Source organism: Vombatus ursinus, unplaced genomic scaffold (genome assembly GCF_900497805.2).
Source record: "Vombatus ursinus unplaced genomic scaffold, bare-nosed wombat genome assembly UNPS02009205.1, whole genome shotgun sequence".
In the NCBI taxonomy this organism is placed as follows: Eukaryota; Metazoa; Chordata; class Mammalia; order Diprotodontia; family Vombatidae; genus Vombatus; species Vombatus ursinus.
Window position 1 is genome coordinate 30,323,783 of NW_020948983.1, and position 27,037 is coordinate 30,350,819.

General features: G+C 44.5%; 2 protein-coding genes across 6 annotated transcripts in view; both read left to right on the forward strand.

Annotated features, from left to right (window-relative positions):
• Positions 1–8,823, forward strand: part of MFGE8 (milk fat globule-EGF factor 8 protein) — a 29,365-nt gene extending 20,542 nt beyond the window's left edge. For 2 of the 3 annotated variants that reach the window (XM_027851723.1, XM_027851725.1), the window contains 2 exons: positions 982–1,137; positions 1,538–2,816. In XM_027851723.1, coding sequence (XP_027707524.1) covers positions 982–1,137; positions 1,538–1,681 — 300 coding nt within the window. In that variant the 3' untranslated portion in view covers positions 1,682–2,816. Of the gene's footprint in view, positions 1–981; positions 1,138–1,537; positions 2,817–8,579 lie in introns of those variants that run through there. The other variant, XM_027851724.1, reaches the window with a different exon arrangement.
• On the forward strand, positions 1,635–26,816 carry HAPLN3 (hyaluronan and proteoglycan link protein 3). Of its 3 annotated transcripts, none has more exons than XM_027851728.1 (5): positions 1,635–1,720; positions 18,943–19,126; positions 21,191–21,559; positions 23,995–24,297; positions 25,093–26,816. In XM_027851728.1, the coding sequence occupies exons 2-5, from the start codon at positions 19,003–19,005 to the stop codon at positions 25,377–25,379; spliced, it is 1,083 nt and encodes a 360-aa protein (XP_027707529.1). In that variant the 5' UTR covers positions 1,635–1,720; positions 18,943–19,002; the 3' UTR covers positions 25,380–26,816. The 3 variants fall into 3 exon arrangements, with proteins under 3 accessions (XP_027707529.1, XP_027707528.1, XP_027707530.1); XM_027851727.1 differs by lacking the exon at positions 1,635–1,720 and adding an exon at positions 13,316–13,940; XM_027851729.1 differs by lacking the exon at positions 1,635–1,720 and adding an exon at positions 15,555–15,662.
• Positions 26,817–27,037: the final 221 nt, after the last annotated feature.

Genomic DNA, 27,037 nt, shown 5'->3' on the forward strand with positions numbered 1-27,037 from the left:
TTTCCTTGCTTTTCCTTTCTTTCCCTCCCTCGTCCCCAGGAAACTGAACCTCCCTTGATACTATAGCCCTGGAGGAAGAAGGACTCCAGGCCTTTACCTTCCAGTATCTCCAGGATACTTCTTCTTTCTCCTGAAGGAGAGGTAGAGCCCTGCTTCCTGGTTGCTGCCAGTGTCTCCTCCATTAGATTGTAAGCTCTTTGGGGGCAGGGACTGTCTTTTGCCCCCTTTCGTATCCTTAGAACAGTGCCTGCCACGTAGTGAATGCTTAATAAATGTTTATTGATTGATGAATCAATTATTTCTAGGGTTGATTAGGTCCTATTGTTTCTGTGGCTGAGTTGAGCTAGGATAGAGGAGGAATAGCGGGGCAGGTTGGAAGGTTTTGCTGTGCCTGACGTCATCCCCCTTTAGCAAACTCCTATTAGGTTTCCTCACCTGAGGGAAGAGAGAGAGACTTATATGAGGACAGCCTGTTCTACTTGGGGTTGGACGTCAAGATTAGGCACAATGGGTGGAAGTTAAAGAAAACAGTTTGACTCAATAGAAGAAAGAACAAAGACCTATCTAATAATTCTCTTGAATTCTCTCCCTCTTCAGCCTCCTCCAATGATTACTCTGCTAGGTTCCCACAGGGAGCCTCCCGAAGCCGTTCTAGGTTTCCTCAGCCCAGGAAGCTGCCGTACCTTGCCACATAGAGGGGACCCTTTGCAATGGCTGTCTCATACAGGGCTTCTTCCTATGACAGCCACTTGATCTTAGGATCATAGGAGTTAGAACTAAAAAAAAAACCAAATAAACCCCAAACCCTTAAATCATTTAATTCAACCTACCTGTTTAACAGAGGAGTGAAGTAATTTGCTCATTTGTAACATAGGTAGTGAGTGGCAGAGCAGAATTTGAACTCAGGACCCCAGATCCCAAATCCATTGTTTTTCCACTTGTGCTAGCAGAAAGATATGTTTGATTTTTTTTTTCCTACAGATTGACTTGGGTATCCTGAAGCGGGTGACAGGCATCATCACTCAGGGGGCCCGGGACTTTGGTAATATCCAGTATGTATCAGCATACAAAGTGGCGTATAGTAACGATACCAAATCGTGGACTGTATATAAGGACAGCAGAACGAACAGTAGCAAGGTGTGTCTTCTGGGGTCTGTGGGTTAGGAGAAAGAGGGTCAGAAAAACCCTGCTCCCAGGCACTTTCTGTAGGTCACTCCCAGTGACCTAGAAAAACTAGAGGAGATGGAGAGGAATGGATAGAGTCCCTAGATTTGAGTTACTTGGCATGTGGGAGGTGGTGGTTGTGGGATATGTGACGCAGAATAGTGATTGTTCCCTGGAGTTTGACAGCTAAAGGGAAGAGGAGTGTGTGTGTGTGTGTGTGTGTGTGTGTGTGTGTGTGTCTGTGTCTGTGTCTCCGGGGTGGGGTAGGGACTCCTATGGGATGAACTCAGGCTGCTGACTCTGGGGAGAGGGAGGAAGGATGAGTTCCTGGGCTTCTCCATGCTATTCATCAACTATTTTTTTCCTTCTGCAGATCTTTTTAGGAAACTCAGACAACAATTCCCACCAGAAGAACATATTTGAGACCCCTTTCTACTCCCGGTTTGTCCGGATCCTGCCCGTTGCCTGGCATGGGCGTATCACCTTGAGGGTGGAGCTGCTGGGCTGTAAGGAGTAGAGCCTCTCCACTCGTGGAAGAGACTGGACAGGGCCTGAAGTGGGTGTGAGGTCCAAGGTCAAACTTGCTTTCTTCCCCTAACCCTGCCTCCAGCCTCTGTGCCTCACTTGCCTCTGCCTGCATGTCCCATGCCTCAATCCCTGGGGACAGGATGAGCAGTGGAGGTTCACCGCCTGATTGTAGTTGAAACTTGGGGTGGGGTGGGGTGGGTTGGAGGGGCTTCAGGGCCCCCTGTTTTTCTCTGTAGGGGACAGGCTTCGCCTAGGGTGACCCTCACCCTCACGCTTACGCTGCTGTGGCCCCCACAGCTGTTGCACACTGGGGACCTGGGTCCATAACCCCTACATTGGGAATTATTCCAGATTTAGTTAGTTTCAATCATTTTCCAAAATCTTAAGAGTTCTGCATAGAGTAGTATGATTGGTATGCAAGAAGTCTGTGTTTATATGTGTGGGAATGGGTAACATGTATAAGTAGGGTTTGTGTGTTATGAATTGCAGTGGAGAGTGGGTGAGTGTGTGTTGTGTGTGTGTGTGTGTGTGTTGTACTCACTTTCTTTCCCCATCTACCTTTCCCCTTCCCCTCTAAGGCTTGTTTTTAGAGCCAGAAATATAGGGAGAGGTGATGGTAGAAAGGCCTACTCTTCTCTTCAAGGTCTCACTACCCTCTCTGCCTTTGCTTCCTCCAGCTGTCTAAGGAAAAAAAAAAAAAAGGATCTGCAGTGACTTTCTGTACCGATAACCCCTAGCAGGGGTCCTCTCCCCTACCTGTCAGTTGTACATTCTGAGGCAGGAGTGACAGGAGGGGGAGGGGATCTTCCAGCAGGCTGACACTTGCCTCCATCCCTTTATCTCCTGCAGACTCTCCTGTTTCCTTTCAGTCCTCTCCTTTGATACCCAGAAGAAGGGGATATTAATTAAAAAAAAGTCCTAAGAAGGGGATGGGGATGGGAGTTATAGGGTTCAGGAAAAGGGTCTGAGAAATATCACTTGGAGCCAAAGGATTAGTCTATTACCCTAAAAAAACTGACCGAGAGGGCTCAGATGGTTGCAAGGGCTCTGATGCCTTCTCCTTACCCTTGTGATTGTAACACAGGGTGGGTAATTTCTAAAATATATTTATACTTAACAACTCATTCATTTCCTGGTGCTGTGTCTCATTGGAAGTTCATAACCAGAAGCGTTTCATTGGGTCTCCCCAGTCTGCTGTGTTCTGTAGGAGGGAGGGAGGAGTCAGCTCCCCCGTGGTCCCAGTAACCAGTTGCTTGCCCACATCCTACTGGTTTCTGCCATTTTTGTTTTTGTTTCTATGTGCTTTGCTCTTATACTCCCGAGCTGAGAGTCTCTCTGGAGGTACCCTTCCCTGCCCCCCACCAACACTCATCTACTTATCTTGTGCCAAGCACTGTGGGCACTAGACACACAAAGGCAAAAGCCATAACTGGTCCTTGGCTTCATCTGATTATATTCTACTGGATGGGGGAGGCGGGACAGAGCAATCAGGAAGATATAGCATATGAATTGCCTGGAAGAGAGCAAGGTATTCTAAGAGGCCATGTAGAGGATAGAATGCTAGATTTGGAAGACATTTATTAGCTGTGTGACCCTGGGCAAGTCACTTAACTTGTGTCTGCCTCAGTTTCCTCATTTTTAAAAATGGAGAGAATAATAGCACCTACATCCTAGGGCTGTTATGAGGATAAAGTGAGATGGTATTTGTTAAATGCTTTGCAAACCTTAAAGTACTAAAAATGCTACTATTAAAATTTTATTTTTAATTTATGGAATAAAACAAGTATTTCCATAACATAGTACAATAAAAAAAGATGATTGTATATGAAACGCAAATCTGCTATACACAACTTGCTATTCCTTTAAAATATACAACAAAATTATCATGTAAATTTCTTTTTTTCTTTCCTCCCTCCCCCTCCCCCCAGAGATGACTACCATTAGACACATATATATGTATGTATATTTGTGTGAGTGTGTGTGTATATATATATATATATATGTAAGGCACAAGTAAGGAGGAAGTACACTCTAGGTATGGGTAACAGCCTTTGCATTGAAGTGGGATAGGATATGTTGATTTGGGGCAACAGGTGGGGAGGAAGGAGAATCATGTAACTAGTTCCAGATCTTGGCATGTTACCCAGTTTGTCTCCCACTTACTTGCTGGCTGGAGGGGAGCCCAGGACTTTGGCTTGCATGCTAAAGATTTTCTTGGCAAGCTTCCTACCTGTGTCATAACCATCCTCTCACCTGTCCACAACTCCTCCCTTGGTCAGGCAGCAAGTAGATCCCTAGTGGAAAGGAGTACACTTGGGGAGCAGTGCCTTTAGATTTTCCCTGTTGAGGAGAGGGTTAAGGGGCAAAGCTCAGATCTCCTTAATCACTTTTTACCACCTGTCTTCTTTGTTTGCCTTCATTCCAAGCCCGTGGGCTGACTCTAGCTCTTACAATACCTGACCCACCAGATGGTTTTTTTTTTTCTTCCTTCTGAGAACTTCCATTTTTCCTGGGATCTGAAGCCTAGTCAACAAGCTTGGGGCAACAGCAGTTATTAAAAACCTAGAGAAATTGACCCGGCAAGTTTCTCTTGCCCACAGTGTTGCAGAATGCTTCGGGTTAAATAGGAAGAGGGGCAGGGAGTAGTCCATAGTTCTGGTGAGTGAGAATGTCTTCTTCCTCCACTCCATTTTGCCTCTGACTATCACCTTCGAGAAACATGGTGGTAAGAGTTCTGGAGGTGGAAGACCTGGGTTTGAATTAACACCTCTCACAGGTGTTGCATGTGTGACATTGGGTAAATCACTTAACCGACGTGGACTAGAGATGAGTTTGCTCATCTGTAAAATGAAGGGGTTGAACTTGACATCCTCTGAGGTCCCTTCCAGTCCTAGATCGATGATTCACTGTGGAAATAACACTGGCTTTGGAGTCAGGAACCCTAGGCTTGAGTTATGGCCCTAATACTATATAATCTTTTAACCTCAGATTCTTTCCTGGAATCAGGAAGACAGTTCCAATCCAACCTTAGGCACTTACTAGCTGTTTGACCCTGGGCGAGTTGCTTAACTTCATGGTGCCTCAGTGTCCTCAAATGCCAAATGGGGATACTAATACATAGTCTACTTAGATGACGAATCATCATATGAATTTCTTTTATATTATTCTGAGTGATCTTGAGCTATTCAGTGTTTTCTGCTTTCCCGTCATTGCAAAACACCTGGAGGAAACCATTAGTAGATACAGATCCAGCTTTACATCTTAAAGGTGTCTTGCAGGATGAGAGGAGAGCCATATATGTATGTATCTATGTGCATATATATTTGTATATATTTATGCACATATATGTGTATATGTAAAGCAAAAGTGAGGAGGAAGTGGGCATGAAAAACTGGATAAACGGGTTGTCAAAGGATTAATCATATTTTGTGCTGGAGGGGACTTTATGATTCTGCCCTCTCATTTTACATGTGAGGAAACTAAGGCCCAGAGAAGTGAGTCTTCCATAGATATTAAGAAGCAGGGCCAGGATTTGAACCTGGAGCCTTAGACTCAGTGTGCAGCTGATTGGAATCAGAATGAAAATCCCAGGACTACTACTTAGTATCTGTGTGACTTTGGGCAAGTCGCTTGAGGTCTTTGACCTTTGGTGGCCTCATCTGTGAAATGGGAGGAGGGATGAACCGGATGGTTCTAGGGCTCCTCTATTTTAGCCCTAAATCTATGATTCTGTGCCTTCTTTTCATTGGCCACCTCAGTGAGGCTGATGGCTTTGGGAAGCTCTGCCTCACTTAAATCCAATTCACAAAAAAGTCAAGACATCACCCTCGTGATGTCCTTGATCTTCTTTCAGAAGGAAAGAGAACAACAAATAAAGCTGAGCACCTTCAGTCCATGGGTAAACATGGCTCCAGTTGTGGTGGGTGGACCAGCGTTTACAGTGCCCGCCACGTAGAAAGTGCTTAATAAATGCTTGTTGACTGACTGAATCATAGGGCTTATAAAATTCATATAATCATGATATCCAAGGGCATTCTTAATAGAAGAAGGGATCTATAGAGATGACCTTCAGCCTGTCTTGAGGAAACTGGCCCTTTGAAGTTTATCAAGGGAGGGCAGTTTGGACTATGGGACTCTCTTGAAACAGAAACCACCAAGAAAAGCCCTGCAGCTGGAAGGATGGATTTGTATCATTTCATTTCAAGAAGAGGAGGGACCATTCAAGCCATCAAGCGGTTTTTCAAATCGATTCACTGAGTGTTTAATTATTTTCAGCGATTATTATCTTTAGATAATAGGTCATTTTATATAGTGCTTTAAAGAGCCTTACAAAGTGCTTTCCTCACAACTCTGTGAGACAGATGGTACAAATAATATTATCCTCATTTTACAGATATGGATACTGAGACTTGGTGACATTGAGTGACTTGTCCATGGTACTAAATGGCAGGAGGGGTATTTGAACCTCTGGCAGTTTTTCTAACTCCCAGGGCAGCTGTCTTTCCATAAACCATCCAGCCTTGTGGACCTTACAGATCTGAATTCCTCTTTCACCTTAGTTATCACTCCCTCTTGGCTTCTGTCTACACAGCCTGCATAAGCCTCTAGATACAGAGTGAGAGCACTAGTGACCCTGGGAGTCACAATCTCTGTGGACCTAGTTTTCTTATTTGTAAAATGAACCAGTTGGACCAGATAATCACTTCCAGTTTGAAATCCTATTACCTTAATCATTGTATTCCATTTTCTCTGGCCTCTGATAACAGCCTTGCTACTGGTACTTCTCCTTCTTCGGGGCTCCTATAATTCTCTCTCTCTCTCTCTCTCTCTCTCTCTCTCTCTCTCTCTCTCTCTCTCTCCCCCCCCTCCCCCTCTCTCCCTCTCCTTCTCCCTCTGTCTCTTCCTCTCCTCTTTCTCTCCTGTCTCTGTCTATCCTTCCTTTTTCCCCTCCCTCTCTCCCTCTGTCCTCCCTCCCACACTCTCTCCTCTTTCTTCTCCCTCTCCTTCTTCACTTTCCTCCCCCCCCCCCCCCGCTCTCTTTCCCTCTCTCTTCTCCTCTCCTTCCTCTTTCTCCTCTCATCTAACCATCTATTTTCCCACCTACTGAGTAAGTGCTGGAGGTGAGGGTGGTAGGGGCCGGGAGCGGGGAGGAATGTGGGATCTAGACAAAGCCTCCTTCCCCCCGGCCATCGGGCCATGGAGGAGGCTCTCTGATGTGATAGGGTGGGCCTCCAGACTGCAGACAGCCCTCCCATAACGCCTCCTTCCCTATTCAAAACTTCTGCCTGCCTATGCCCTCTATACATTTACTGCACACAGGCTTGGCCCCAGGACTTCTTCACAAAACTCACACAATGCTCCATTCAATCTGTGGAATTGAAACAGAGAGGAAACAAACTGAGCAGGATGAGATTGTGAGGCCAGTGATTAGAACTAGTGTCAAACCACTACTACAGCCAGCCCAGCGGCACCAGCTGAAGGCCTGCTGAGGAGGGACCTGAGTGCAGTGAGGCCCTGTTTCCTCCAAAGCGGAGAGCCCTGGCTCTGGGGTCAGAGGAGCTGGGTTCAAATCATCTGGCTTCTGACACTCCCTCCTTTTGTTCTCTTGGGAGTCCCTTCACTTTGGGCCTCAGTTTCCTTTCATCTGCAAAATGAGAAGGCTGGGCTAGTTGGCTTCTGAGGTCCCTTCTAGCCCTGACTCATAGCAGGAGCTCCTTAAAGGGAAACCGAAGCTTTAGGCCTCAGTTTTTCTTTTTCACACCTCTTCCGGGGTGGCCAGCATGCCTGGGCTGTAGAGTTATGTTCTTGGATCAGCGCCAGGCCTATAGCAGTCCTGGGGAAGAATACTGACGATGCAGGCAACTGGTGGAGTACAGCGGATAGAAGTTAGGGTCTGGAGTCAGGAAGACCTGAGTTCAAATCCAGCCTCAGATATTTATTAGCTGGGTAAGTCACTTAGCCTCTGTCTGCCTCAGTTTTTTTAACTGTAAAATGGGGATAATAATTACCCATACATAGTAGGGTTGTTGTGAGTCTACTAGTCTCCTATGTGCCAGGCCCTTTCCTTTCACTTCCTTGTCTGCCTCTGGAGAAGCGGGGTTAGCTGTTACCTTTTAAACTGCCTCCCACAGCAGGATAAGAAAGTAAAGGGGGTGCAAAGAAAAGAGTCCTGGATTTGTAGTCCCTGAATCTGCCCTTGGACAAATCACTTGACCTTCTCAGGGCCTCAGCATCCTCTTGTACCGAATGAGGAGATTGAACTAGAAAACCTTTAAGGTCTGTTCTAGATTGAAATCTGGATTATTTCCCCACCAGGTGACACCTGGTCCTGACTTTTCTTTGTGGGAAATAGCGGTTCTGAGGCCCTAGGAGGGGTCCTCTAAAGACTACAGAATTTCTGTGACTCATTTGTACAAACTTCAAGTCATAGCTATCTTTTTAGTTTCATTGTTAAACTCCAGGTGGTGCCTCAGCCTGTGGGTATGTAGCCTGAGGCCACCATTTTGTTTTGAATTGTAACAGGTAACACCTACCTTGCAGGGTGGTTATGAGGATTCAGAGAGATAATATTGATAAAGCTCTTAGCATAGTGCTCTGCACATAGGAGGCTCTGAATGTGTTTCCTTCCTTTCTCCCTCCCTCCCTTCCTCCCTTATTTCCCACCTTCCTTCCTTCCTTCCTCTTCTCAGAACATCTCATAATTCTTCTTCTGAAGTAGGAAAAACTGAGTGACAAGAGAAAGCTGTTTTAAAGTGTGAATGTAATCTAATGAATCAGTCTTGGTCTTGCCTCAAGGGTATTGGGTAATTTATAGGGCAAAAAATTGAGATTTGGGAGGGAACTTAGAGAACATCTAGTCTAACTAGTCCAACTTTCTCATCTTACAGATGAAGACTTGAGGCCCAGACAGGGGAAGCAATTTATCCAAGGTCACGCTTGTCTAAGTCCAGGTCCTGTTTCCAAATACGCTGCATCCTGCCACCTGGTGGCAGATCTGGATATTAGAGACTCTGTAGAATACTACTATCCAATGTAGAACATGAGAGCTATAAGATGCTGCAAGATACCCGCAAGTGCCCCCAACCATTTAACAAAATAAATAAAAAATACAATAAAGCATAGATAACTTTACATTTTAAGTCCAAGTCAACATGCAGCCACAGGGAACCTTACGAATGCGTTAGTGGCCTTGTAATGGCCGCCATTTCTATTTGAGTTTGATTCCACTACTGGAGAGATCTTTCTTCTCATGCGCTTCCATTTCCTAAAAATCTTCAGGCATGGAGTTCATAGGTCACTAAGGTTTAGAGCTGCAAGGGCCCCAAGAAGTCACCTAGTCCAACTGCCTCATTTTACAGATTTGGATAGACCGGTTTATATAATGTAATAACTCCATTCCATTGTCCTTTGCCCACAGTGCTTGGTAAACTCATGGCTGTCCCTATTAATTAGCTGACTTTTCAGAGGTAGGTGGCTAGCCCAATAACTCAAATGATATAGGTGTTCATGTTTTCGTTTCTTTTTAAAATTAATTTTTGTTGGTAGTCTGTTTTTACTTCAGACTACTGTGTTTTCACTACTATATTTTTACTCCATATTTCAATGTCTACCTAATAGCCACTCCTTATTTTGTTGTTCAGTTGTGTCTGACTCTTTGTGACCCTATTTCGGATTTTCTTGGCAAAACTGGAGTGATTTGTCATTTCCTTCTCCAGCTCTTTTTACAGATGAGGGACTGAGGCAAACAAGGTTAAATTACTTGCCAAGGGTCACACAGCTAGTAAGTGTCTGAGGCCAGACTTGAAATCAAGAAGATGAGTCTTCCTGACTTCAGGCCCTTGCACTCTATCCTCTGCACTACCTAGCTGCCCAGCCACCCCTTATAACAAAGAATAAAAAGGAAGAGAAATAGCAGACTAGCAACTAATCAAGATTTTAAATAAGTCTGATAGTACATGCAATGTTCCATATTCTAAAGCTCCCCCTTCTCCCATACCTGCTTATATTTCTTTTTTTGGATCAAACTCAGTCATTATAGTTTTGCAGCCTTCTCCAACTATTTTGTTGTTGTTTTATACTGTTTAAGTCATTTTGTGTATTGGTTTCCTGATGCCACTGTTGTTATGCATCAGTCAATATACATCTTCCCCATGCTTCTTTGTATTCATCGTATCCATCAATTCTTATAGCCCAGTAATGCTCCATTTCAGTTAGGTACTACCACTTGTTTAATCATTCTCCAAATGGTGAATAATAGACATTAACTTAGAAAATGCTTTATGTGCATATTTCTAGCACTTTGCACAGTCCTTCCTCTAACTTTTTACTATTTAGCTCCTGCTGTGGCAAGGCAGGATAGGTCTTGTGACCATATGTTCTGGATTTTTGGAGATAGACCTGATTTTGAATGTATTATCCTATATGACACCATGTTGTTGTTTAGTTGTTTCAGTCGCGTCTGACTCTTCATTTCCCCATTTGGGGTTTTCTTAGCAAAGATACTGCCACCTAGCTGTCAATGTGGCACCATTAATACCTGTGTGGGAAGTCCTTCCACAAATGTGAATTGCATCCTATTTATAGCTTATAGTTTTAGAAAGTTGTTTGATGGTCAGAGAGGCTGAGAAACAGTTTGGTAAGGTGGAAAGAGCACTGGATTTGTAGTCAGATGACCTGGGTGCAAGTTATGGTTTTGCTATTTACTCCCTGTGACTTTGGAACAATCATTTCATCTCTCTGGGTTTCAATTTCTCTTTTAGCTTTGATTCTGTGTAAGAAAAGTTGAATTATTTGCCCATGGCCATATATCTAGTAAGTGGGAAAGGTGGGCTTTAAACCTAAGTCTTCCTGACTCCAAGACCAATATTACGCATTACTACGTAGTGCACAATCTCAGGAGCTCAATGTCTCATATCCTCAATTTAAAATCTTTTGTCCCATTGTCTCCATAAATTAGGGAAATGCCTCAGAAATCCTAATATGTTAGCAAATGGTATTGGAATGAATCAAGTCGTAGGAACCCAGGATTTAGAACTGGAAGTTAGTGTCATAGTGTCAAAGAATCCAATAACCTCATTTTTTAGATGATGAAACTGAAACACAGAGAAAAGTGTCTTGCCCAAACCAGTAAGTATTTTAGTAAAAGACTGACATGTGATTAATAATTGAAAACCACAAAAGTTAGAGATCACGGGTTGAAGAAATGTTGTACTTCTTAAAAACAGGTGTACAATAGCTCACATTATGTGTCTGCAATGTGTACATATATAATTTTATGGTGCAGGAGGCAAGATGTGGGTGGTGGTGGTGATGTCTGTATGTTTCTAATTGTAAACCCCAAGACCACAGTATGCTGTGGATTGATGCAAAGACCATTAAGATTGTCCTAATTTGAAAGATACAGATTAAAACATACACACTTTTGTCAGATTTCTGGGTTGGAGTGAGGAGTCTGGATGAGTCAATCATCTACCATTCATTAAGTGCCTATTATGTGCCAAGCACAGTGCTAAGTGCTGGCCATGTAAAGAAAAAGGCAAAAGACAGTCTTTACTCTCAAGGAGCTCATATGCAAACAGCAATGTACGAAAAATTACATACAAGATAAATTGGAGACAATCAGAAGAAGAAAGGTGCCAGAATTAAGGGGAATCAAGAAAGGCCTGTAGAAGGTGTGATTTTAGCTGAGACTTAAAGGAAACCAGGAGGTAGGGATGAGGAGGAAGAGTATTCCAGGCAAGGGGGCACAGGATGAACATTACCTGGAGTCAGAGATGAAGTGTCTTGTGTGAGGATCAGCAAAGGAGGCCAGTGTCACTGGACTGAAGAGCATGCCCAGGAGGATAAGGTGTATGAAGACTGGAAAGGTAGGAGGGAGCTAGGTTTTGGAAAAGCTTTATAAGATAGATGGCGTGGGGTGGGGGCAGCTAAGTGGCACAGTAGATAGAGTAGTGGGCCTGGAGTCAGGAAGACTCATCTTCCTGAGTTCAAATCTAACCTTAGACACTTACTAGCTGTGTGGCCCTGGCCAAGTCACTTCATCCTGTTTGCCTCAGTTCCTTATCTGTAAAGTGAGAAGGAAATGGCAAATCATTCTAGTATATTTGCCAAGAAAACCCCAAATGGGGTCATAAAGAGTCAGACATGACTGAATATAAGCCAAATAAAAGGTTTCATATTGGACCCTGATAAGTATACTTGTAGCACTGGCCTTGAAGTCATAAAACCTACCAAATATTCTAGGCTCTGAGCTGTACCAGCTGTGTAACCTTCAACAAAATACTTAGGTTCTCTGAACTTCAGTTTCCTCATCTGTAAAATGGGGACAATAATGCCAATCTTGCTTACTTTACCAGTGAAGATTAAATGAAAATGCACTGTAATCTTTTACAGTTGTAAGGCATCATTGTGATGTCAGGCAAGGGCTGCCCTGCCTCAGGGTATTAACTGACTGACTTTATTCAGGTTCCATCTCTGAACTCATCTTTCTGGTGGAATTTAAGTGTGCTTGCCCCTCAAGATGGCTGCAGAGGCACGCTCGAGTGTTGGGACCAGGACCCAGCCTTGTGGCAGGGCTGCCATCCGGATGGGTGGGCCTCCACTCACCTCGCAGGATGGCTCTATTTGGACAGCGTTGTTTTCCTTCCCGTCCAGGCAGAACACAGGTCCTGGCCTGCCATGGCTCATTTCCTTAGCACAGAACAACAAACCTAAGTAGGAGCTGCTGCTGCTGTCCAGGGGGGAAGGGTCACAGGGTCATGGAGCCCAAACAACCCCTGGCTTCTTCCCTTGTACCCCTTTTACATTTTTACAGCTTGGGTTGTTAGAGAAGCTAGAGCCTGTTGGGCTCATGGGGTGGAAGGTGGGGGAGGTAAATCTCCTTAAATGAGGTGCTCTTATTTCTAGTTTAAGAAGCTTTGCTTAAATGGATCCTTCTTCATTCAGTTTGCTCCAGAGAAGAACAGGAAAAAGGAGTGCTGACCCTGGAGTAAGAAGGCCTATGTTATCAGGGGCGTGCTGGGAAATGTTTAACCACTGTTTCTCTAGGGAAAAAAAAAAATGTACCACAGGGGCAGGTAGGTGGTGCAGTGGATAAAGCACCGGCCCTGGAGTCAGGAGGACCTGAGTTCAAATCTGGCCTCACACCAAACACTTATCACTTACTAGCTGTGTGACCCTGGGCAAGTCACTTAACCCCAATTGCCTTAAAGAAAGAAAAGAAATGTACCACAACGCACTTTTAATTTAACCTGCATTATTATTACTTGTTGTTTTGCAAGACAATTAGGGTTAAATGACTTGCTCAGGGTCACACAGCTAGTAATTGTCAAATGTCTGAGACTGGATTTGAACTCAGGTCCTCCTGACTCCAGGGCCAGTGCCCTATTCACTATCTACCTAACTGACCTAACCTGCATTATTAACATTTTTTTCACCACTTTCCTAAGTCTAGACAATCAACAAAGCAACAAATCAATCCTCGATTTGTAGCTACTCACATTGAAAATTTAACAATCAGCTCTTTGGAGCTGGTTCAAGGTGTCTCCAGCATACTCCTGCCTGTGTTCAAATCCCGCTTCTGACCTCACCTGGGTGATATTGGGCAAGTCAATTCACCTCTCTAGGCCTTGGTTCACTCATCTATAAAAAGAGAAAGTTGTACTCAATGACCTCTGTAGCTATGATCTTTGTCATTCCCAGAGAGGAATGAAAATGAGTGAATTGTCTTGAGTCCCCTCGCCACCTCCCCACCCCCATGCTCAGCTCCTGAGATTGAGGAAAGATTCAGGGCCAGGGCCTTACTGGACTGCCACTGGGTATGCCACTGACTGTCTGGTCACCCCTTTCTCAGTGACTCTCACCCCATCTTTTAGACTAGCAGATTGTTACCACCAGGCACTGGTGAAACTCTCCCACCCCTTTTTCCTTTATTTTAAACTGAGTCTTCTGCTCTAGCAAAGCCTGCTTCCTCTGTTCTGTTTCTTAGTATGCTAACTCTGGGTGCAAGGCCTTCATTCCCAAATGCCCTTAGAAAAGTGCGCAGGACTGCAGTGGCTACCCTATCCTCCAGCGTAGCCAAAGCCTGGGAAAGGGGCGTGTGTTCCTTTAAGAGGCTGGCCCAGGAGTGGTGGGGTTTGTTCTGTGCTGTTTCCTTTCTGGCCATTCAAGAGCCCCAAACCTATCCCGGAGCCCTCTAGCCTCATTCACTGAGCAGGGACTGTGGGGGCAGTCTCACAGGAGCTGGACTGGTAAGTGGAAGTCTCTGAAGTCCTGGCCCAGGAAATCCAGGGAGGCACCTTTACAAACCTGTATTTTTTTTTACAACCTTTTTTTTTTCTTTAGTGAGGCTCCCTTACTCCTTACCCCTGGTTCAGGAGAGGCTGGGCTGGGATCTGAGACAAGATGCAGGACAAGAATGGGGTCTGCTATTTGGACACCAAGACATTCAGAGGCAGAGGGAGAGCCTCCTAGGTTTTGGGACAGGGAGCTGGGCTCTGGGACGGGGCCTCTTTGGGTTGGAGGCACAGTGTGAGACCTGTTGCCAAGAATGAAAGATTGAGACGGGGATCTTGGGGGGACAAGTTAATTAAAGTTTAGGGCAGAGGTCCAGCTGACTACCCAGGGCAGAGTAAAAGGGTTTGTAGTCTGCTGTAATATTCTTCAGGGGGAGAAACTGTTTGCTGTGTGCCAGTTCCACAGAAATTTTCCTGATGGAGTGAGGTGAAGAGGTAAGTTGGTAGGATTGGGGCCAGGTACCGAATGAGGGCTACCTTTAGTCGTTTGGTGGACCCTGAGGACTGCTGTAGGGGTTGGTAGTGCTGAAAATAACCCTTTTGGCTGGCCTGGGCCAACCTGGGACCTCCACCCTAGCTCCTCTGACAGTCCAGGAGACCCACGTTTTTCAGCCTGCCTCATTTGAAGAAATAAGGGAGGGACAGCAAATGTGAGTGAAACTGTGATCCAGAGCCAGAGAAAGGGGAGAACACAGCTTCACGCTTCCCTGGTTTCTCTGGCCCCTCTCCTGGAGTGCCCTCCAGCAGTGGGAGGGGCAGGCAGATTGCTCTGTGGGGCATTAGAGGAGATGAGGGCCAAGAAATCTTGTCTCTGTCAGAAAGTGGCACTTGGTGGGAGGCCCCTGGAGTGTCTCTATTAGATAAGCAGAGGTTCATCTAATGGACTTTGTAGCCTGGAGGATCCTTGTCTTGTGGATGAGGACATCTAGCCCTTATAGGAAGAGGCTTTCCTGATGTATGGGGGAGGCTGTGGTTCCTTTGTGGGACTCAGGGTAAGCACACAGGGAATGTCAGGAGGGATTGTGATTCCCCCTCTCGGCTCACCTCCCGCTTCCACATTCCCTTGACTGATAGTGGCAATTTCAAAGGAACTCATAAACCTTGTCCAAACAGGGGGCACAGATGTCAAATTCCTATCCCAGAGCCCTGGGGGCTAGAGGCTATTGAGAAGCCTGGTAGGTGCATGGCACCCTCTGCTGGTAACATAGGAATGTGCAATCACCTGGATATAGAAAGATACTTGGTTTGGAGCCATAGGTCATAGGAATATAATGATTCAGATATAGAAGGGTCATTTCATCTTCCTCATTTTACAGAAAGATCACTTGCCCGTGATAAAAAAGGTAGCAAGTATTAGAACTTAGAATTAAACCTAGATTTCCAAATTCAAATGAATTTCTACTAATACTTATAAAGCACTTTGTAAATCTTCAAGTGCTATGTAAATTCTATCTATCTATCTATCTATCTATCTATCTATCTATCTATCTATCTATCTATCTATCTATCTATCTATCTATCTATCTATCAATCTATCTGTCCGTCTGTCTGTCTGTCTGTGTCTGTCTGTCTGTCTGTCTAGTTTCTCCTCCTCTTCCTAGTCCTTCTTCAGAGTCTGAAGTTGGTACAAGAAAAACCAGAAACCAAGGGAGAATTTTAAATTTGAAAAACTAAGAGGTAAGTGATGGGAGGGAATGTGAAAGATTGCATTTAACCTTGTAAAACAGAATTTTGCCTTGCTACTCTCCCTTCATTTCTTCCCCCTTAATTGAGGGGAGAGTCTTATGGTCGAGCCCTAGCAGTTGAGGTCTGGATAAGGATTCCCTTGCCCCCAGTATGCTCTGTTGCATCAAAGTGTAAGGAAAGGAGCACAAGGAGTCAGTAGACATAGGTTTTCCTCCTAACTTTGCTACTAACCAACTGTGTGACTTTGGACAAGAGGCAGCTAGGTGGCTTAGTGGGTTGAGCTTCAGTCAGGAAGATCTGAGTTGGAATCCTGCCTCAGACACTTACTAGCTGCATGCCCTTGGACAAATCTCTTAACCTCCCAACCTCAGTTTTCTCATCTGTGAAATGGGAATATCAATAGTTCCTTCCTCAGAGTTTGTAGTGAGGATCAAATGAGATAACATTTATAAAACACTTTGACAGCCTTGAAGTACTCTATAAATTGTAGCTATAAAGTGAGGGGTTTGTTAATCTCTAAGGTACTTTCCAGCTCTAGGAAGTGGTTTTATCCTCAGTCTAAAGGATGCCAGGAAGATCAGAACAGTTTTGGGGAATCAACCTGGTGCTCTGGTTTCCTTCTTTGAATGATTCATAACTGGGCTGAATCCTGGGCATTCCCTGTTTGTATCTCTAAACCAGAGGAAAATCAAATTGACCTCCAGTGGTAGGGAAGAGCAGGGTGTTGTATGCCTGTTCCTTGGGCTATTTTGTTCAACTGGATGCAGGACGTGAGCTGAGCAAAAAGATATGGGGAGTGTGGAATGAAGTCCGTGAGAGCAAGGTTAAGAAGGGAGTGTTCTCCAATGACCTTGTGTAGGCAGAGAGGTATTTCCGTCTCTCAGCTTCAGAATCTCAAGAGTGTAAAATCTGGAAGAAACTTTACAGATCATCTAGTCCAACACTTTAATTTTACATATGAGGCAACTGAGGTCCAGAGAGGTGTAATTACTTGCCCAAGGCCTTACCTTAAAGGCAAAACTGGGATGAAAGTCTAGGTCTTTTACCTCCCAATTTAGGGTTGTTTCTACTATGCTAATCTGCCTCTCCAATTTATACTCTGGCTAAATTAAGGGCCTACATACACTAATTTGGATTTAGAATATTAAAACCCATTCTTGGCTCCAGCCTGAAACTAAAGAAATGAAAGAGGGGAAAAGTTGTGGGGAGCCAAGATAGGAGAGACATCAGAGCATAATAGAAAGAATGCTGAACCTGGATGGGAAGGCAAATTGCCTGACAGAAGACACTGTCTCATCATTAAGCAAATGGTACCAAACCGCTTGTCACGTTAGATGATTGGAAGTAAGAAGACTTGGGTTTGAGTTTAATTCTTACCACTTAGGGGGCTTGGAAACCTTTAGTTAGTCATGACCTTCTGAGTTACAGTTGGATCATCTGTCAAATGGGGAAGAGAATAATAACACAGGTATGTCGTGAGGAAAATGCTTTGTAAATGTGACAGGGACTGGCCGATGAGGGTCCAATCCAAGGACCATGCTGACGGGACCCATGTGGATGGATGATTGGTGAGTTTGCTTCTGGAAATGTGTGATGATGCTGAATGGAGGTCCCAGCTCTCAGCTGTTTCCTGTCTGCTTAGTAATGACAAAGAGGGGCCTTTTGGTTGACTGGTGGCTGAGTTGGAACCAAAAGTGTGTGTATACCAAAGCTTCCAGTAGTCCAAAGTTGGAGGAGTCATCGGAGATCCAGTGACCAAGCTTGGGAAGATGGCATTCCTGAGGAGTGACATGCTTGACCTTGCCCAGCTGCGTTCTGATGTTGCAGCTGAGATGAACTCAGGGAACTCATCCATTAACCTTGCCAGAAGTGAAGTCAGTGACAGGAAGAATGTTTGTAGCTGCCACTTTCAGTCGGAGCCTACTCTCCCCAAGGCCTGAGGTGGTCCTTCCAACCTTTCTAGCTCTAACAAAGCCCTCCACCAAAGGAAAGAAGTTGCAAACAGGCTCCATCCCAGACACAGGCTTGCCAAGGGGGCCACATGCTCCAGAGTTAGAACATTATCCTTACTCCTTGTGTGGAGCAGGAAGGAAAAGCATGAGTTTCTCCACTGGAACCTTTGGTATACACTCTCAGTTATAGCTCAGCGGCCAGCTATGAAGAAAGCAGTTAGGGAACAGTTACAAAATACCTATGTGTGTCTAAAGTGAACAACCAGAGTCTTCCATTGTTGCATCATTCCAGAAGCAGGCTTGTCAAACATCCACATGGGTCCACTAGGCTTCCTCCCAAAGCTGGGCCTTCATTGGCCATTACATAAACCTTATTAAAGCCCTGTATAAATGTAAACTGCTGTTGATTCAGAATCAAAGTCAGTCCTTCTTTCCCTTACATTCCCTGAAGCTGTTGCTTGCTGGTTCTATGCCGCTGCGTATGAACCCCAAAGCACCTGGAAGAATATGTGGTACATAGTCTGTATTTAATGCTTGTTGATTGATTGATTATGTCTTGTGGATGCCACTGGGAACACGAACAGGGCCCAAAGCTCTACTTCATATTCCCTGCAATCTTGACTCTATGAGGGCAGAGACTAATTTTTTTTTGCCTCGTTTTGTATCCCCAGCACTTAGCATAGTACTTGGCACATAGTAGGCACTTAATAAATGTTTATTGATTGATGAACTATGGAGAATCCAATATATCCATCAGGTGGGAAAGAGATACAGATTCATTCCTTGAGTCTGCTCTAGAGGAACCTTATGGCTCCTTATGGGGGTCGAGAAGAATTTGGGGGTAAATGGAGTCAGAGACCCAGGTACTGGAGGAGAACCAAAGTATGTTCCCTCTAGCTGTGGGCAGACTGCCTGACAGACAGGGCATAGTTCACTGGGGCAGCCAGCTGGACCACACTCAGCCTGAAGGGGTAGGAGGGCTGGCTGCCAATCTTTCTCAGCAGAGAGGCCAGACTCAGGGTTAAGCAAGACACGAAAGACTTAGCTTACCACCCAGGGCTTAGAAATGGGAGGAGAGGAGAATGAGCTGAGGCTACATGGATTCTGGTTTCTTTGTGGCTTTAGAGTCATCAGCAAGGGAATTTCATGGACTGAGAAGGAAGCTCAGAGAGGGTGCCTTGGCTGTGGCCAAGGTGAGACTCTTAGCTGGGCCTCTGTTGCTTGGTCCAAGCTGTCTAGACGTTATAAGGATGTGTCCTGTTCTCCTCTCCCAATGGAGTCATTCTCTCAGTCTAACCCATGGGCTCTTTTCTTTTCAGCTGGCTCGTTTGGAGCCCTCAACCCTTAGCCAAGAGCAGTTGAGTTTCTCTGGATGAGAAATGATGCTGGTGTTGTTGATTGTGTTTCTGCTGCCCTCTGGCTGTCCTGGGCTCCCTTTCTACAATGGTTTCTACTATGGAAATGTCATGAATGACAGAAGCTACAGAAATGGCAATGGAGAAGGTGGGTGTGCCTTCTTGTTTGTACAAGGCAGGGGACTTCAATTTTGACTGTTTAACCAATCAGTCAATCAATCAGCTAACTCTTATTAAGTGCTTACCTGTAGTCTGGGCCAGCAGTTAGGTGGTGCAGTGGATAGAACCCTGGGCCTGAAGTCAGGAAGACTCATCTTCCTGAGTTCAAATCTAGCCTCAGACACTTACTAGTGGTGTGACCCTGTGCAAGTCACTTAACCCTGTTTGCCTCAGTTTTCTCTTCTGTAAAATAAACTGGAAAAGGAAATGGCAAACCACTTCAGTATCTTTGCCAAGAAAACCTCAAATGAAGTCATAAAGAGTTGGAAATGATTGGAAAATGACTTAACACAAATATTCTGGTCAATGCACTGGGGATACAAAGAAAGCAAAAACAATCCTTGCTCTCAACGAATGTACTTTTAAGAAAAAAAATGTTTTAATTTAGATCTTAACAGACATCAAATACAATTTAGAGTTCTTAAAAATTCAAAGTTGTTTGTCTTTACAATGCTGTATGATGAGAGCATATTACTCTTCTGATTTTGCATAGTTTATTTAAAAAAAGGCTTCCCAAATTTCTCTGAAGTCTTCCCTCTCACCATTTCTTAACAGTACAATATTATTTTATTACACTGGTAATTCTCAAAGGGTGTGCTGCTAGTTCCATTGGGTGTGCCATGAAATTTTGGATGTTATATTAATGCAGAAAAAAGGAGAATTTGAAATAATTTTGTGTAAAAGTGTTTTACTTATCCAACTACCACATGTAGTATGGCAAAGCACAATATTCATAAAATAAACAAAACCTGCCTATTATTTGTATGTACTAACCTCAAAGTGCATCAACCTTGAACTCACAGAGAACTCAACAAAAACAGCTGCTGTTATTTAAGGGAAACTGTGAATACTAGAGTTTTTTGACACTCCTGTAGTGTTGCCAAATTAAATGTTCAGCTCTTTGAACAAACAGTTTGAAACTAGTGCATCACATTCATGTGCCACAGTTTGTTTCTTCATTCTCCAATCAATGGGGATCTACTTTGTTTCCAGTTCTTTGCTACCATAAATGTGTTGCTGTGAATATTTTACTGTTGGGCCTCTATTTTTTTAAGTAGAAATTCATCGTAATCACAGTTCATGGATAGCTCTTAAGCCTTTCGGTTGGGCTGAAGATGTAGCTTGCCCTTAGCTCCTTACTTCCACTCTCTTCCAAGTAAGAAGGGAATCTAGTTACAGACAAAAACTTTGTGGAGCTGGTGATTGGCTAATACTTTTGGAGGTATCTTTGCTCTTAGGAGAACATTTCTTCAATGTGTCCTGTAGCTGGGCAGGGATTGGCCTGGGAGCTGGCTTCTTCTTCTAGCTGATCTCTCCCCACCAAAAAAAAAAAATCATTCCTGTTTTGAGTTATTTGGTATTTAGTTGGAAGGTTGGGTTGAACGTGTTTTCTTTTTCTTTTGTTATTGATTTTGTTTTTTTAATTTTTATCGAGAACTTTTTGTTTTGTTGTTCTTCTCCTGTCACCTCTGAGAGAGCCATCCCTTGTAACAAAAATAAGAGGGGGAAAAACAGTTTAGCAAAGCTAATGAATCCATCTAGTCTGAAAGTACATACAAAGTTCTGTACCAATACTCTCCCACCCATGCCAAGATGAAAAATGAAAAGAGGTACATTTTATTCTCTTTTCTTCTGGGTCAAATTTGCAGATTGCCTTTTTATTAGGACCTTTTGAAATGCTTCCTTAAGGGCAGCTAGGTAGTGCAGTGGATAGAGCTCCGGCCTTGGAATCAGGAGGACCTGAGTTCAAATCTGGTCTCAGACGTACAACACAAGACATTTACTAGTTGTGTGATCCTGGGCAAGTCACTTAACCCCAATTACCTAGCAAAAAGCCAAATAAATAATGCTTCCTTAGACCTTTAGTTGCTCTAATTTGAATTTTGAGTTGTGATTGCAAACTGTAGCTGTGTGATAAATAGCAAGGGACATCTTGCTTCTTGATACTGGCCTTAGATAATTCCTTACCTTGGATTCCCATCTCTCCCAAAAGGTTTCTTCAATGGGGTGAAGTTGGTGGTAGAGACACCTGAGGATCCTCTATTCACTCACCGTGGTGCCAATGTGACACTGCCCTGCCGCTACCACTATGAACCGGCGCTGACCTCCTCACGTCCTGTCAGGATCAAGTGGTGGAAACTGGGGGAGAATGGGGCCCCTGAGAGGGATGTGCTGGTGGCCATTGGGCTGAGGCACCGAAGCTTTGGGGAGTTCCGGGGTCGTGTTCATCTTTTACAAGAAAAGGAGCAGGATGTCTCCCTGGTGATCCGTGACCTGCGCCTACAGGACTATGGGCGCTATCGATGTGAGGTCATTGATGGGCTGGAAGATGAGAGTGGTGTGGTGGAGCTGGAACTGAGGGGTGAGCAACTGGGGGAGGGAGGGAGGGAGGGGGAGAGAGAGAGAGAGAGAGAGAGAGAGAGAGAGAGAGAGAGAGAGTGAGAGAGAAACAGACAGAGAGACAGAGGGAGAGTAGGGGGGTGCAGTATTGGGGTAGGGGAACCCAGGAGAAAGGGACAGGTATGGTTTGACCCTCTCTGCTCCTAGGGTAAGAATGTTTTTCAGAGTATCATGGGATTTATATCTTGAAGGGACCTTAGAGATCAGCTAATTCACCTCCTTCACTTTACAGATGAAGAAACTGAGGCCCACACAGAGAAATGAAATGATTTTCCCTGGCTTACATAGGTAGTGAGCCACTGAGCCAGGTTTCAAACCCAGGTCTCCTGACTCCTAATCTCATGTTCTTTTCACTACTCCATGTTACCTATTATACTCTTAGTATCTCAGTCTCTGCCAATGCATCCCCTAGCTAACAAGATCCTTATCTGAGCTATTATTGTGCTCATTTAACAGGTGGGGAAATGGAACCCAAGAGAGATTAAGTGCCTTGCCCAGGGTCTTTACAATTAAATGTCTGAGGCAGAATTTGAACTCAGGTCTTTTTTACTCCAAGTCCAAAACTCTATCCACTAGACCATAGTTCATAGCCCATATTTATAAAGGCCTTTTTGTATAGTATCTCATGTTATCCTCACAACAACCCTGTGGATATTATTCCCATTTTATAGATGAGGAAGTGATTTGCTCAGCTCTAAATGTCAGAAGCAGGCTTTGTGTCTAGGTCTTCTTGATTCTAAGCACAGCACATGCTGTTAGCATGTCTGACTAGACTGCTTACATGCAATTGGCATGTCTAGACTGCAGAAGTCTGTATCCTTCTTCTCCTGAAGTGAGGAGGAGAGGCATGATAAGAAGAGGTAGAGGGCTTCATAGGATGAAGGTATGGTCTTGATGTCAGAAAACCAGTTTCTAGTCCTGTTTTCACCTTGGCTGTTTACTAGCCTTGTGATTTTCATCTTAGTCACTTTACCTCTCTCTGTTTTCATTTCCTGACCTGTAAAATGGGGATAACATCTCCCCTGATGTCTTCGTAAGGTTGTCAGGATTGAATGAGATACTGTATGTGAAAGCCTTTTGAAATCTGTAAAACGCTATTAAAACACAAAGAATTATTATTGCTCTGATTCCTGGATCTGGGTCTACATGGGTTTCCTATGTATAGGGAAGCAAGTTTGGTTGGTGACAGAGGCTGTTTGCTGGACACCTCTCCTTTGTGGGAGGGAGGGCTTTCTGTATTTGAGAAGGCTTTCTGTAGTTGAGAGGGCCTTCTGTAGTTGGGAGGGCCTCTTTATAGCATCAGAGAAGTCTCTTTGTGGCCAGGGGGTCTATAATCCCCCAAGACTTGTTGTACTGAGAGCAAGGAAGAGAAAAGGAGCAGATACAGGCTTGAGAGATCCATGGGCTGGTAGGGAGTGGGGGTGGGAGGTGGTAGAATTACAAGTGGTGTGGGGGGATGGTTGGGGGATGGGAGTAGGTGGTGCCAGAGGTAATTGGAAATGGGGTGATTAGGGAGCTGGGAGTGAGTAGACTCAAAACAGTAGATAGGAGAGAAGAGGATATTAGATGGGACAAGAGAAAATAAAGTAGATGGGGGTCAGATGTGTGGGCTGTGTGGTTGAGGGCCAGACAAGTTGTGAGATGAGAAAGGAACCTTTGTCTTCTCCATCCCCTCACCCAGACCTCCTTTCTTCCCCAGTCTACACATCTTATTCTTGGTGTGTGCTGCCTTAGGCTTGTCTAGTTGTTTAAATTTCTTGCTTTAGGATGTAACCTGGAGCTTGTGGTAGAAAGCCAAATAAAAGTCATGCAGATTCCTCAGAGATCAGGCCACTAGGCAGAGTTTCCAGGCTCTTAGGCCACTGCTGATGGTGCCCTACTGCTTCCTAGAAAAGAACAAAAGTTGCCTAATGAGGTCACTTGAACGGGTAGGGGTAGAAAATGAGGGCTAATTCTGCCCTCTAGTTGGGGGGTGAAAACTGCCAGCACTGGATTCCTGATCTGATCACTCAATGGAGGCCCTTCTCAGGACCTAGAGACCCTCAGGGTTGAGACAGAACCATAACCCATCATCCTTGCAGCATTTGCTTCTGTCTCTCCTCTGTTATCCTCCCCATGTACTTTCTCCCACTTCATTCTCTCCACTGGTTTCTTTGACCCTCATATTTTCTCGTATCATAGATACCTACTCTTTCTACTTCCTTCACTCCCAATTCATTCTGCTAATGTATAGCATAAAGAGTAAAACTCTTCTCCCTTCCTTCACCCTTTGTGCATCAGTTTCTAGTTCAGATAGTTCACAAGGACCTCCTAGCCATCCTGACCTCAGGCTCGTTTTCTTCAGTCCTGACTCATCCATCCAACTCTTCCCTTGGTCACGACTCTTCTCCTTGCCAGGTGTCGTGTTTCCCTACCAGCCACCCCATGGTCGCTATCAGCTCAACTTCCAGGAGGCACAGCTGGCCTGTGAGAAACAAGATGCCGTGATGGCCTCTTTTGAGCAGCTCTTCAGGGCCTGGGAAGAAGGACTGGACTGGTGCAATGCAGGCTGGCTGCTGGACGGGACAGTGCAGTATCCCATCACCCTGCCTCGGCAGCCATGTGGGGGGCATGGCCTAGCAGCTGGGATCCGCAGCTACGGGGAGCGTCACGAGAGACTGCACCGCTATGACGTCTTCTGCTTCTCTTCCTCTGTGACAGGTGGGTGCCCCCTGGGAGATCCTCAACTTTTCTCTGTCTTTGTCTGGTCACAGGGGTCTGAGGAGGCTTTCCTGGATCAGATCGGAGGTGGGTGTAGGGGCTGGGTGACACTGGTAATGCTGTAGCATGGGAAACTCAGGCCAGAGGCTATGCCAAGAGTCTCTAACTACTAAATCAGAATCATAGATCAAAGAATCATGGATATTATATATTGTATCATATTTTTATATGTGTGTATATATAGAAATATATACATAGAAGTACGTATTTAGAAATATATATTTAGACAGCTATAGAAATAGCTATTTTGAAATATATGTAGAAATTTATACATTTAGAAATATAATATATGTGTTTATCTATATCTATATCTATCTATATGTCTTGTTTGTACATCATTATTTGAATATTGTTTCCCCCATTGGGGGAACCTTTGAGAGCAAGAACTGTCCTCTGCTCTTCTTGTGTCTCCCACACTTAACACAGTGCCTGACACACAGTAGGATACTTAATAAATGTTTGTAGACTTGTTGGATTAATAATAATAAAAATATTAGTGACGACGATGATGATTAATAAGGGGCATTGATAAGTGCTTTAAGGTTTGCAAAGTGCTTTACTAATCTTATTTCATTATCTCATTTGCTCCTCTATCTAAATTTTGTATCTTCCTCAGTGTGCTCTGCATGCAGTGGGTGTTTAATAAGTGCTTACTAAATTGAATTGAATTATGATCCCTGCTGTGCTGATTGCTTTAATGCTCATGACTCTCCCCCCACCTCCATCTCCCCACAGGACGGGTATATTATTTGGAGCACCCAGAGAAGATGACGCTGGCTGAGGCACACGAGGCCTGTCAGGAGGATGGGGCTCGCATTGCCAAGGTGGGGCAGCTCTTTGCGGCTTGGAAGTTCTACGGCCTGGACCGCTGTGATGCAGGCTGGCTGGCTGATGGCAGTGTCCGCTACCCTGTCACCCGTCCCCGGCCTAACTGTGGATCCCTTGATCCTGGCGTGCGAAGCTTTGGCTTCCCTGACGAGGAGAGCCGGAAATATGGGGTCTATTGCTACCTACAGAACTAGGGCTACGGGGCTGGCCTCCCTTGGCCCGGGCCTTGCACTCTCTCCTTTTTCCTCCCTCCTTCCCCCTGCTCCCCATCAGGGCTGGTATATTTATTGAAAGTCTCATTTTCCCTGGGGGTTGAGGAGATTTAGATGACTTTTTACATTTTTCAACAATTTGTTTAAACAACAATATTTTTATTATGTGTTTTTTAAAGCCAAAAGAGGAAATTGAATTTTACTAAGACCTGCCTTCTTACATGTCTTTCTTACTTCTGGGCACCCAGGGCACTCAGTAGGAGCATAGACTCTTAAAGCTCAAAGGAACTTCAGAGATCATCTAGTCCACTTGCGTCATTTTGTGGATGAAGAAATGGAGTCCCAGAGAAGGGAAGTGACTTGTCTAAGGTCACACAGCAAGTTAATGACAGAACTGGAATTAGAACCCAGATCTCTAGACTCCTTGTCCACAGCTCTTTAAAAGTACCCTGGTTCTCCCTTTTCCTTCTGTTGATGGAAGTGGGGGCTATTCCTTATGTGAGAGGAAAGGAGAGATGCGGGGGTGGGGGGGGAGCCTATCCATCTTATGCTGACATACAACAAGACAGGGGACTCTGAAATCAAGAATTTGGACAGCTCTTGCTAGCTTGGCCTTGTGCCTCTCACACTTTCCTTTGCTCCTCCCATTTCACGGGGAACCATTCTCGTCCAGGTGAGTCCGAATCAGTCCATCCAAGAAGTCGATGCTTCAAACAACATCCCAAGCTCCACTTCTATGCCCGGTCCAAGGATTTTTGTGTCTTACTCTCATTTTCTACTTCCTTTCTGGGGAACTGCCATTAGGTCCATGTTTTCCAAGAGCTATAAATGGTGCTATGACTTTTTAGACAAATTCTAGTTCCTTCTTGGTCCTTTTTCCTCCCTTTGTCTCTACCTACACTTTTTTTTTGACTGAACTGGTACTGTTGTACCTCTTGCTCCTTGGTGAGGTATGGCTGTAGGGAATAATAAGAGAGAAAGAATCAGGGTGCCCACGTGTGTGCATATTTGCGGGCAGTGGGTTGAGAAAGTATGGGAGAATTACTGCTCCCCTGAGTTGGGGGCTGCTGCCATGGAAATGTTTTCTTAAATACATACAATAAATTTGTGAAACAAAGAGATGGTTCTGAAGGGAGGAGTGAGTGGGGAAAGCCCCTGCTGTCTTAGTGAATCTTTGCTGCTGCTGGAGGCTGGATTCTAGGGTCAGATTTGTTTTTATTACATCTTCACCCAGAGCTGCAACTGTCAGCTGAAGACATCTTTAGGGTCTAATTACAGACTCACTCTTTGCTCCTGGAGACACGTAATACTATAGTTATTCCCTCCACATCATAGGGTTTAGGAGTATGGCGCCCCCTCAATCTGGAAAATCTGGGTAAAATTTTTTGGCCCTTCCTTAATACCGGAAAAGAAGTCTGAATTATTATGGTATTAAAAGATAAAATATATTGATATTATATAACACCATACATTTATTTTATGCATTTCTGAGTTTCTAAACCTTTTCTGTGTCATCTGCTGACCTTTGTGTGTCATCTGTGGCTTCCACAAAACTCCCCTAAAATTCCCATTAAATTTCTTATGCTGACCTAGGAGATATCAAAATCTCTGTGGAGAAAGTCAATGTGAAAGAGATAAGT